The sequence below is a fragment of the Oncorhynchus masou genome, chromosome 3, assembly GCF_036934945.1.
Source record: "Oncorhynchus masou masou isolate Uvic2021 chromosome 3, UVic_Omas_1.1, whole genome shotgun sequence".
In the NCBI taxonomy this organism is placed as follows: domain Eukaryota; kingdom Metazoa; phylum Chordata; class Actinopteri; order Salmoniformes; family Salmonidae; genus Oncorhynchus; species Oncorhynchus masou.
Window position 1 is genome coordinate 44,910,430 of NC_088214.1, and position 12,929 is coordinate 44,923,358.

At 43.5% G+C, this 12,929-nt stretch overlaps 1 protein-coding gene across 1 annotated transcript in view; it reads left to right on the top strand.

The window, feature by feature from the left end:
• The window catches only part of asap1a (ArfGAP with SH3 domain, ankyrin repeat and PH domain 1a), a 157,500-nt gene that overhangs the window by 80,545 nt on the left and 64,026 nt on the right, over positions 1-12,929 (top strand). Inside the window, exons 7-8 of the mRNA XM_064942550.1 lie at positions 7,859-7,944; positions 10,838-10,913. Coding sequence (XP_064798622.1) covers positions 7,859-7,944; positions 10,838-10,913 — 162 coding nt within the window. The remainder of the gene's footprint in view (positions 1-7,858; positions 7,945-10,837; positions 10,914-12,929) is intronic.

Consider the following 12,929-nt stretch of genomic DNA (forward strand, 5'->3'; position numbering starts at 1 on the left):
GGTCAGAAACAGACTCCATGAGGGTGGTATGAGGGCCCGACGTCCTGTGGTGGGGGTTGTGCTTTCAGCCCAACACCGTGCAGGACGTTTGGCATTTGCCAGAGATCACCAAGATCGGCAAATTCGCCAATGGCGCCCTGTGCTCTTCACAGATGAAAGCAGGTTCACACTGAGCACATGTGACAGACGTGACAGAGTCTGGAGATGCCGGAGAACGTTCTGCTGCCTGCAACATCCTCCAGCATGACCGGTTTGGCGGTGGGTCAGTCATGGTGTGGGGTGGCATTTCTTTGGGGGGGCCGCACAGCCCTCCATGTGGTCGCCAGAGGTAGCCTGACTGCCATTAGGTACCGAGATGAGATCCATATGCTGGTGCGGTTGGCCCTGGGTTCCTCCTAATGCAAGACAATGCTAGACCTCATGTGGCTGGAGTGTGTCAGCAGTTCTTGCAAGAGGAAGGCATTGATGCTATGGACTGGCCCGCCCGTTCACCAAACCTGAATCCAATTGAGCACATCTGGGACATCATGTCTCGCTCCATCCACCAACGCCACGTTGCACCACAGACTGTCCAGGAGATGGCGGATGCTTTAGTCCAGGTCTGGTAGGAGATCCCTCAGGAGACCATCCGCCACCTCATCAGGAGCATGCCCAGGCGTTGTAGGGAGGTCATAGGCACGTGGAGGCCACACACATTACTGAGCCTCATTTTGACTTGTTTTAAGGACATTACATCAAAGTTGGATCAGCCTGGAGTGTGGTTTACCACTTTAATTTTGAGTGGGACTCCAAATCCAGACCTCCATGGGTTGATACATTTGATTTCCATTGATAAATTCTGTGTGATTTTGTTGTCAGCACATTCAACTATGTAAAGAAAAAAGTATTTAATAAGAATATTTCATTCATTCAGATCTAGGATGTGTTATTTTAGTGGCCCAAACCTCTTCTAGAACAAATTGTTTCTGTGGAGCCTGGCTACCCATAACTTATGTTCATTCAAAGCTTGTTGAATGCTTACAAGGCTTACATTAACAACATGTGTAACAATTGCTAATCAACTAGCAATTCACTTCTATGCAACAAGGTTTCACCCCCCAAAAATGTCCTGTGTGGCTCAGTCGGTAGAGCATGGCGCTTTCAACGCCAAGCGTCGTGGGTTCGATTCCTGCTGGGGCCACCCATATGTAAAAGTAGTGGCCCCAGCCGACTTGTAAGTCGCTTTGGACAAAAGAGTCTGCTAAATGGGATATATTTATATATTTTATATATATAAAAAATCTTCTCAACTAGCAACTCACTTCTATACAACAAGAAGGTTTCACAAAGACAGAGGCCTCCAACCTTTTCGTGGAGTAACAAAGGACTAAACTCTGTAATATAACAAAGGACTTGAACACTTATACGTCACAGATACATATCACTCATTGCATGCACTATTTTAACCTGATTTGATTAAGAATTGGCTCCCCAAAGTGGGTTTTGTCCAGCCTTCCCTCTTTCTCTGGATAAACACTCAGATAATGTTTTATTGTTATAAGAAATGCATGCTGTAATTTGGTCCTATTATTTCTAATACAATAGAGAATTTTCAGGAAGGATGAAGACTGTAGGTTGTAACTGGAAATTACATCTCCATACCACTCTATGGCATAACAAGGCTATTACTTCCGGTAATAAACCTTTTGAGTCTAGAGCCTGGTCGGCAAAAGAGGTAAATCATCTAGGGGAGATATTTAACTCAAAGGGTCTTCTTAGTTTTAAGGTACTTTGTCTTCATTTTTATATTCAAGGGCCGACATTTTTTCTAGCGCTTCATCCCTATGGTGTTCTATATCTTAGACTGCTGTCAGCTCTTCATCCCTATGGGTTTCATTCTATATCATAGACTGCTGTCAGCCCTTCATCCCTATGGGTTTCATTCTATATCATAGACTGCTGTCAGCCCTTCATCCCTATGGGGTTCATTCTATATCTTAGACTGCTGTCAGCACTTCATCCCTATGGGGTTCTATATCATAGACTGCTGTCAGCCCTTCATCCCTATGGGGTTCTATATCTTAGACTGCTGTCAGCACTTCATCCCTATGGGGTTCTATATCATAGACTGCTGTCAGCTCTTCATCCCTATGGGGTTCTATATCTTAGACTGCTGTCAGCACTTCATCCCTATGGGTTTCATTCTATATCTTAGACTGCTGTCAGCACTTCATCCCTATGGGGTTCTATATCATAGACTGCTGTCAGCTCTTCATCCCTATGGGGTTCTATATCTTAGACTGCTGTCAGCACTTCATCCCTATGGGGTTCTATATCTTCGACTGTTGTCAGCCCTTCATCCCTATGGGGTTCATTCTATATCTTAGGCTGTTGTCAGCCCTTCATCCCTATGGGGTTCTATATCTTAGACTGCTGTCAGCACTTCATCCCTATGGGGTTCTATATCTTAGACTGCTGTTAGCTCTTCATCCCTATGGGGTTCTATATCTTAGACTGCTGTCAGCACTTCATCCCTATGGGGTTCTATATCTTAGACTGCTGTTAGCTCTTCATCCCTATGGGGTTCTATATCTTAGACTGCTGTTAGCTCTTCATCCCTATGGGTTTCATTCTATATCTTAGACTGCTGTTAGCTCTTCATCCCTATGGGGTTCATTCTATATCTTAGACTGCTGTCAGCGCTTCATCCCTATGGGGTTCTATATCTTAGACTGCTGTCAGCACTTCATCCCTATGGGGTTCTATATCTTAGACTGCTGTCAGCACTTCATCCCTATGGGGTTCTATATCTTAGACTGCTGTTAGCTCTTCATCCCTATGGGGTTCTATATCTTAGACTGCTGTCAGCACTTCATCCCTATGGGGTTCTATATCTTAGACTGCTGTTAGCTCTTCATCCCTATGGGGTTCTATATCTTAGACTGCTGTTAGCTCTTCATCCCTATGGGGTTCATTCTTTATCTTAGACTGTTGTCAGCTCTTCATCCCTATGGGGTTCTATATCTTCGACTGTTGTCAGCTCTTCATCCCTATGGGGTTCATTCTATATCTTAGACTGCTGTCAGCTCTTCATCCCTATGGGGTTCTATATCTTAGACTGCTGTTAGCTCTTCATCCCTATGGGGTTCTATATCTTAGACTGCTGTTAGCTCTTCATCCCTATGGGGTTCATTCTATATCTTAGACTGCTGTCAGCTCTTCATCCCTATGGGGTTCTATATCTTAGACTGCTGTTAGCTCTTCATCCCTATGGGGTTCTATATCTTAGACTGCTGTTAGCTCTTCATCCCTATGGGGTTCATTCTATATCTTAGGCTGTTGTCAGCTCTTCATCCCTATGGGGTTCTATATCTTAGACTGCTGTCAGCTCTTCATCCCTATGGGGTTCTATATCTTAGACTGCTGTTAGCTCTTCATCCCTATGGGGTTTATTCTATATCTTCGGCTGTTGTCAGCCCTTCATCCCTATGGGGTTCTATATCTTAGACTGCTGTTAGCTCTTCATCCCTATGGGGTTCTATATCTTAGACTGCTGTCAGCACTTCATCCCTATGGGGTTCTATATCTTAGGCTGTTGTCAGCCCTTCATCCCTATGGGGTTCATTCTATATCTTAGGCTGCTGTCAGCTCTTCATCCCTATGGGGTTCTATATCATAGACTGCTGTCAGCCCTTCATCCCTATGGGGTTCTATATCTTAGACTGCTGTCAGCACTTCATCCCTATGGGGTTCTATATGTTAGACTGCTGTTAGCCCTTCATCCCTATGGGGTTCATTCTATATCTTAGGCTGTTGTCAGCCCTTCATCCCTATGGGGTTCTATATCTTAGGCTGTTGTCAGCTCTTCATCCCTATGGGGTTCTATATCTTAGACTGCTGTCAGCACTTCATCCCTATGGGTTTCATTCTATATCTTAGACTGCTGTCAGCACTTCATCCCTATGGGGTTCTATATCATAGACTGCTGTCAGCTCTTCATCCCTATGGGGTTCTATATCTTAGACTGCTGTCAGCACTTCATCCCTATGGGGTTCTATATCTTCGACTGTTGTCAGCCCTTCATCCCTATGGGGTTCATTCTATATCTTAGGCTGTTGTCAGCCCTTCATCCCTATGGGGTTCTATATCTTAGACTGCTGTCAGCACTTCATCCCTATGGGGTTCTATATCTTAGACTGCTGTTAGCTCTTCATCCCTATGGGGTTCTATATCTTAGACTGCTGTCAGCACTTCATCCCTATGGGGTTCTATATCTTAGACTGCTGTCAGCTCTTCATCCCTATGGGGTTCATTCTATATCTTAGGCTGTTGTCAGCTCTTCATCCCTATGGGGTTCTATATCTTAGACTGCTGTCAGCTCTTCATCCCTACGGGGTTCTATATCTTAGACTGCTGTTAGCTCTTCATCCCTATGGGGTTCATTCTATATCTTAGACTGTTGTCAGCCCTTCATCCCTATGGGGTTCTATATCTTCGACTGTTGTCAGCCCTTCATCCCTATGGGGTTCATTCTATATCTTAGACTGTTGTCAGCCCTTCATCCCTATGGGGTTCTATATCTTCGACTGTTGTCAGCCCTTCATCCCTATGGGGTTCATTCTATATCTTAGACTGTTGTCAGCCCTTCATCCCTATGGGGTTCTATATCTTAGACTGTTGTCAGCCCTTCATCCCTACGGGGTTCTATATCATAGACTGTTGTCAGCCCTTCATCCCTATGGGGTTCATTCTATATCTTAGACTGTTGTCAGCCCTTCATCCCTATGGGGTTCTATATCTTAGACTGTTGTCAGCCCTTCATCCCTATGGGGTTCTATATCTTAGGCTGCTGTCAGCTCTTCATCCCTATGGGGTTCTATATCTTAGACTGTTGTCAGCCCTTCATCCCTATGGGGTTCTATATCTTAGGCTGTTGTCAGCTCTTCATCCCTACGGGGTTCTATATCTTAGACTGCTGTCAGCTCTTCATCCCTATGGGGTTCTATATCTTAGACGGCTGTCAGCTCTTCGTGACTACGGGGTCCATGGATATAAGTTTGGGAAGGCACCCAGTTATAGAATGGATTTTTACATTCCAGGCCAGAGGTTTTGTGTCTGCTATTATTCTCAATGATTTAAAGCAGAAATATCTTTCAATGTATAAAGCATGGGTAAATTATTTGGCTGTCGTGGAGGCTATTGATTGGTTCAATGTCTGGTAGGATTTATGAATTCATCTTAAACTTTGACATAGATCCTACTGGATACCAGTTGTAAGATTTCATGCAAAACAGGCTCAAAGCCCATACTGTCACCTATGTAACTTCAATACACTTGGCACATACAATCATATGATATGGGATGTCCTGAGGTTTACGGGTTTGAAGACATCGTTGTATATTCTCTCTGACATGAGTGATAAAACCTTTCCCCTTGAACCAATTATACTGTTGCTTAACAATGATACAGGTATGCAGCTGAATGAGAAACAGCGAAAAGTTTAGCTGGCTGGGTTGACTGCTGCCAGAAAACTTATTGTTCACTGCTGGTTACCACTGCATGACCTTCATATAAGGAAATGGCTAGCATACAATCAGGATGTAATTATGTTTGAGTGTAATTGTTTTTTTTTATGATTGTATTGCCCTTGTCACCCAATAAAAAACAGTTGTCACAAAAAATAAAAACCTGATCTTGCTTTGTCATTGAGGTATTGTGTTTAGATTGATGTAAGTTTAAAATGTAATTGTATCAATTTTAGAATAAGGTTGTAATGTAACAAGATGTGGAACAAGGAAAGGCGTCTGAATGATTTCTGAATGCACTGTAGAGTGCATTGATGTGTCCTATAAGGAGCATTGGTGGCAAATCTGATGGTAAAATGGTAAAGAACGTCTCGCCGCTCGAGAGCACCCTTACCTGTTGAACTATAAATGATGTCTCCGTAATCTAGCATGGGTAGGATGATCATCTGAATCAGGGTTAGTTTGGCAGCTGGAGTGAAAGAGTAGCGAATACGATAGAGGAAACACAGTCTAGATCTAATTCTGCAGCTTGGATATGTGCTAAGAGTAGGACAGTGTAACGTCTACCCATGCTCCCAAGTACTGGTATGAGGTGACTACCTCAAGCTCTAAACCATTAGAGGTAGTAATCACACAGTGGGGGGCATTCTTCTTACTGAACCACATGACCTTTGTTTTGGAGGTGTTCAGAACATGGTTAAGGGCAGAGAAAGCTTGTTGGACACTAAGAAAGCTTTGTTGTAGAGCGTTTAACACAAACTCCGGGAAGGGGCCAGCTGAGTATAATACTCTATCATCTGCATATAAATGGATGAGACAGCTTCCTATTGCCTCATCTATGTTGTTGATGTAAATTGAGAAGAGTGTGGGGCCTGGGATCGACCCTTGGGGTACTCTCTTGGTGACAGGTAGTGGCTGAACCAGCAGATATTCTGACTTTTTTTCTGCACTCTTTGAGAGAGGTAGTTAGCAAACCAGGCCAAAGACCCCTCAGATACACCAATACTCCTTACCTACCCATAAGAATGGAATGGTCTACCTTATCAAAAGCTTTGGCCATGTCAATAAAAATAGCAGCACAACATTGCTTAGAAGTAAGGGTAATGGTGACATCATTTAAAACCTTCAAGGTTGCAGTGACACGTCCATAAACTGAGCAGAAACCAGATTGCATACCAGGCCAGAGAGAATACTACAGACACCAAGAAAGCAAGTTTATCCCAACACTTTTGATAAACAGGGATAGATCAAAATTGGCCTTTAACATTTAGAATCAGCTTGATCTCCCCCTTTAAATGAAGGATGCACGGTGGCTGCCTTCCAAGCACTGGGAACCTCCCCAGAGAGGAGATATGTGAGAGGCTCTGTGATAATAGGGGCAGCAACCTTAAAGAAGAAAGGCTCTAAACCATCTGACCCAGATGTTTTTTGGGGTCAAGTTTAAGGAGCTTCTTTAGCACAGTAGACTGCCACCCGGATAGTGTTATCTGAAGAGGTATAAAGCCAGTGTTGGTGATTTACTGCCACCTGCTTTCTGGAATGTTTGCTCAGGAGTATAATGAATTGATTCTTCCTGATGACCTAGATGAAATTATGTGATCCTTACTTAACCCATAAGAAGTCCCACCCAGTTGACTACTTTAAGAGGTTGAAACCCCTTAAAGGTATTTTCCATGCTAAATCCGGTTCTATCCATCCAGATTCCCCGTTCTACCCCTATGAGCGTTCAGCAGTGCTAAAGTGAGTGCCGCTGTCTGAGGTGCGGTAGTGAGTGCATGTGTTTTCTGTGCAGAGGTTTGTGACCTCATGATGCTGAACAGGAAACACCTGTCTTTTATCCTTTAGCTTGTGGCCCTGTCCATGGTGCTGAAGTGGGTGTCCTTCGGTCATGGCTAGAAGATACCCAGACTTTTTTCCAAACCTTAAGCAATTTATTTCTGTCCTGCTACGTTAATCCTAACCTGCTGCATAAATTCTCCTAACCTGCTACAAAAAGTTAAATCTGATGTTAATTTGACAAAATCTGTCCTTCAGCCACACCTACGCTCATGCCTCTCTTGGTGCCACACCCTTTTCATCGTGATCAGCTACAACAGCTGAATGCCCAGGAATGTACAAGACAATTCTTGCTTATCACTTACTCAGTCACTCATGCCACAACTTCCTGAGCACACACATACACTCCAATTCACCAAGCACACTCAAACATTGGGGAAAAGACGTTGGGATTTGTGTGCCATACAATTGAAAAGTTTAGATGACTGGTTTCTGATTGTACATTTTTAAAAATTGTTTTGATTTGCGCAAGAGGCTGTCATTCCAAATTTCGTCCATTTTTCTTCATGTCCCAACAGTACCTGATCAAAGTGAATGAGATCAAAACTAAGAAGGGAGTTGACCTGCTCCAGAACCTCATAAGGTACTACCATGCACAGTGCAAGTAAGTATACTGACACAACTTCCAGCTCATACTTAAATGTCTTGTTCACACCAGAAAAGGCCGTGTTTATCCATTAACCAATATCTTGGGACATTTGTAGCACAGTCAGGGATGCAACAGTAAAAACAATAACCATACAACAGATGTACACATAAGAAAAATAAATAACACTATTAAAATCATCAAATAGGAGCCGTTTATTTCGGCCCCATGATGATTCAAATCAAATGTATTTATATAGCCCTTCTTACATCAGCTGATATCTCAGTGCTGTACAGAAACCCAGCCTAAAACCCCAAACAGCAAGCAATGAAGGTGTAGAAGAACGGTGGCTAGGAAAAACTCCCTAGAAAGGCCAAAACCTAGGAAGAAACCTAGAGAGAAACCAGGCTCTGAGGGGTGGACAGTCCTCTGGCTGTGCCGGGTGGAGTTGAAAACAGAACATGGCCAACATGTTCAAATGTTCATAAATAACCAGCGTGGTCAAATAATAGTAATCAGTGGTTGTAGAGTGTCTAGAGAGTTGAAAACAGCAGGTCTGGGACAGGTAGCACGTCCGGTGAACAAGTCAGGGTTCCATAGCCGCAGGCAGAACAGTTAAAACTGGAGCAGCAGCACGGCCAGGTGAACTGGGGACAGCAAGGAGTCATCATGCCAGGTATTCCTGAGGCATCATCCAGGGGCTTAGGTCCTCCGAGAGAAAGAGAGAGAGCATACTTAAATTCACACAGGACACCGGATAAGACAGAAGAAATACTCCAGATTTAACAGACTGACCCTAGCCCCCCGACACACAAACTACTGCAGCATAAATACTGGAGGCTGAGACAGGAGGGGTCAGGAGACACTGTGGCCCCATCTGATGATACCCCCGGACAGGGCCAAACAGGCAGGATATAACCCCACCCACTTTGCGAAAGCACAGCCCCCACACCACGAAAGGGATAGCCCACAAGATCTCCGCCACGGCACAACCCATGGGGGGGGGGGGGCAACCCAGATTATGGGATGTATTGTGGGTGGAAGGGATGACTTTTGGGTTACTTAGACACATATTGTTGGTTGAGGAAGTACTATCAGTGTTGTTGTCAGGTTAGCAGTTGCGGTTAAAATATCAACTTCCGTAAGATCGCTGCATGGCAAAGGCAACACAAGTGTTGGAATAATCAAACATATGTGAAGGACAAAGACTCCTTCATGTTAGATATCAAAATGCAAGCCATTGTATGCAAACCATTGTATTGTGAAAGCAAAACGTATTAAAAAAATATACACTGCTCAAAAAAATAAAGGGTACACTTAAACAACACAATGTAACTCCAAGTCAATCACACTTCTGTGAAATCAAACTGTCCACTTAGGAAGCAACACTGATTGACAATAAATTTCACATGCTGTTGTGCAAATGGAATAGACAACAGGTGGAAATTATAGGCAATTAGCAAGACACCCCCAATAAAGGAGTGGTTCTGCAGGTGGTTACCACAGACCACTTCTCAGTTCCTATGCTTCCTGGCTGATGTTTTGGTCACTTTTGAATGCTGGCGGTGCTTTCACTCTAGTGGTAGCATGAGACGGAGTCTACAACCCACACAAGTGGCTCAGGTAGTGCAGCTCATCCAGGATGACACATCAATGCGTGCAGTGGCAAGAAGGTTTGCTGTGTCTGTCAGCGTAGTGTCCAGAGCATGAAGGCGCTACCAGGAGACAGGCCAGTACATCAGGAGACGTGGAGGAGGCCGTAAGAGGGCAAAAACCCAGCAGCAGGACCGCTTCCTCTGCCTTTGTGCAAGGAGGAGCACTGCCAGAGCCCTGCAAAATTACCTCCAGCAGGCCACAAATGTGCATGTGTCTGCTCAAGCGGTCAGAAACAGACTCCATGAGGGTGGTATGAGGGCCCAACGTCCACAGGTGGGGGTTGTGCTTACAGCCCAACACCGTGCAGGACGTTTGGCATTTGCCAGAGAAAACCAAGATTGGCATATTCGCCACTGGCGCCCTGTGCTCTTCACAGATGAAAGCAGGTTCACACTGAGCACATGTGACAGACGTGACAGTCTGGAGACGCCGTGGAGAACGTTCTGCTGCCTGCAACATCCTCCAGCATGACCGGTTTGGCAGTGGATCAGTCATGGTACTGTGTGGCATTTCTTTGGGGGGCCGCACAGCCCTCCATGTGCTCGCCAGAGGTAGCCTGACTGCCATTAGGTACCGAGATGAGATCCTCAGACCCCTTGTGAGATCATATGCTGGTGCGGTTGGCCCTGGGTTCCTCCTAATTCAAGACAATGCTAGACCTCATGTGGCTGGAGTGTGTCAGCAGTTCCTGCAATAGGAAGGCATTGATGCTATGGACTGGCCCGCCCGTTCACCAGACCTGAATCCAATTGAGCACATCTGGGACATCATGTCTCGCTCCATCCACCAACGCCACATTGCACCACAGACTGTCCAGGAGATGGCGGGTGCTTTAGTCCAGGTCTGGAAGGAGAACCCTCAGGAGACCATCTGCCACCTCATCAGGAGCATGCCCAGGCGTTGTATGGAGGTCATACAGGCACGTGGAGGCCACACACACTACTGAGCCTCATTTTGACTTGTTTTAAGGACATTACATCAAAGTTGGATCAGCCTGTAGGGTGGTTTTCCACTTTAATTTTGAGTGTGACTCCAAATCCAGACCTCCATGGGTTGATAAATTTGATTTCCATTGATAAATTCTGTGTGATTTTGTCAGCACATTCAACTATGTAAAGAAAAAAGTATTTAATAAGAATATTTCATTCATTCAGATCTAGGATGTGTTATTGTAGTGTTCCCTTTATTTATTAAGCAGTGTATGTTTATGTATATGTGCTTATGCTAGAAAAACAGACTACTCTTTCTTCTTTAGCTTTTTTCAGGATGGATTGAAAACCGCAGACAAGTTGAAGCAGTATATTGAGAAGCTTGCAGCTGACCTGTATAACGTAGGTCATATTTACATTTAAAAAATATTAGACAAAAGGCTACGTTGGTCTCTCTGCTGTATGGCTTTATGTTTTCATCGACAGTACCAGTCAAAAGGACTATTTTCTGTATTGTAGAAAAATAGTGACGACATTAAAACTATGAAATAACACATGTGGAATCAATTTTTAAACCAATCTAAATATATTTTATATTCTTCAATGTAGCCACCCTTTGCCTTTGACAGCTTTGCACATTCTTGGTTTTCTCTCAACCAGCTTCATGATGAATGCTTTTCCAACAGTCTTGATGGAGTTCTCACATATGCTCAGCACTTGTTGGCTGGTTGTCTTTCACTCTGCGGTCCAAAAAAATCCCAAACCAACTCAGCTGATTGTGCAGGCCAGGTCATCTGATGCATCACTCTCCTTATTGGTCAAATAGCCCTTACACAGCCTGCAGGTGTGTGTTGTCATTTTCCTGTTGAAAAACAAATGATATTCCCACTAAGCGCAAACCAGATGGGATGGCGTATCGCTGCAGAATGCTGTGGTAGCCATGTTAATTAAGTGTGCCTTGAATTCTAAATAAATCAGACAGTGTCACCAGCAAAATACCCCCACACCATCACACCACCTCCTCCATGCTTCACGATGGGAACCACACAAGCGGAGATCATCCGTTTACCTACTCTGTGTCTCAGAAAGACAAGGAGGTTGGAACCAAGAATCTCAAATTTGAACCCATCAGACCAAAGGACAGATTTCCGCCTGTAGGATGTCCATTACTTGTTTTTCTTGGTGCAAGCATGTATCTTCTTCTTATTGGTGTACTTTAGTTATGGTTTCTTTGCAGCAATTCGACCATGAAGGTCTCCTCTGAACAGTTGATGTTGAGATGTCTGTTACTTTAACTCTGTGAAGCATTTATTTGGGCTGCAATTTCTGAGGCTGGTAACTAATTAACTTATCCTCTGCAGCAGAGATAACTCTGGGTCTTCTTTTCCTGTGGCGGTCCTCATGAGAGCCAGTTTCATCATAGCGCTTCATGGTTTTTGCGTCTGCACAAAGTTCCTGAAATTTTCCAGACTTACCTTCAATTGCTTCATGTCTTAACCTGTTGCGTCGCGCAATCCCGGATCCGGGATTCTATTTATAGCCTCAAGCTCATTAGCATAACGCAACGTTAACTATTCATGAAAATCGCAAATGAAATGAAATAAATATATTTGCTCTCAAGCTTAGACTTTTGTTAACAACACTGTCATCTCAGATTTTCAAAATATGCTTTTCAACCATAGCTAAACAAGCATTTCTGTAAGAGTATTGATTGCTAACATAGTTATAAGCCTAGAATTCAGCCAGCAACATTTTCACAAAAACAAGAAAATAATTCAAATAAAATCATTTACCTTTGAAGAACTTCAGATGTTTTCAATGAGGAGACTCTCAGTTAGATAGCAAATGTTCAGTTTTTCAAAAAAATATTATTTGTGTAGGACAAATCGCTCCGTTTTGTTCACGTTTGGCTATGAAAAAAACCTGTATACAGTTATAGCCTCACGCTCATTAGCATAATGTAACGTTAACGATTTCTGAAAATCGCAAATAAAATAAAAATAATGCGCCTGCTCTAAAGCTTAGCCTTTTCTTAACAACACTGTCATCTCAGATTTTCAAAATATGCTTTTGAACCATCGCTATTCACTAATTTGTGTAAGAGTATGCTAAGCTAGCTTAGCATTTTGAGTAGCATTTAGCACGCAACATTTTCACAAAAACCAGATAACCAAATAAATAAAATCATTTACCTTTGAAGAGCTTCGGATGTTTTCAATGAGGAGACTCTCAGTTACATAGCAAATGTTCAGTTTTTCCTGAAAGCATCTTTGTGTAGGAGAAATCGCTCCGTTTTGTACATCACATTTGGCTACCGAAACAAACCGAAAATTCAGTCACCAACAACGTCAAACTTTTTCCGAATTAACTCCATAATATCGACCGAAACATGGCAAACGTTGTTTGGAATCAATCCTC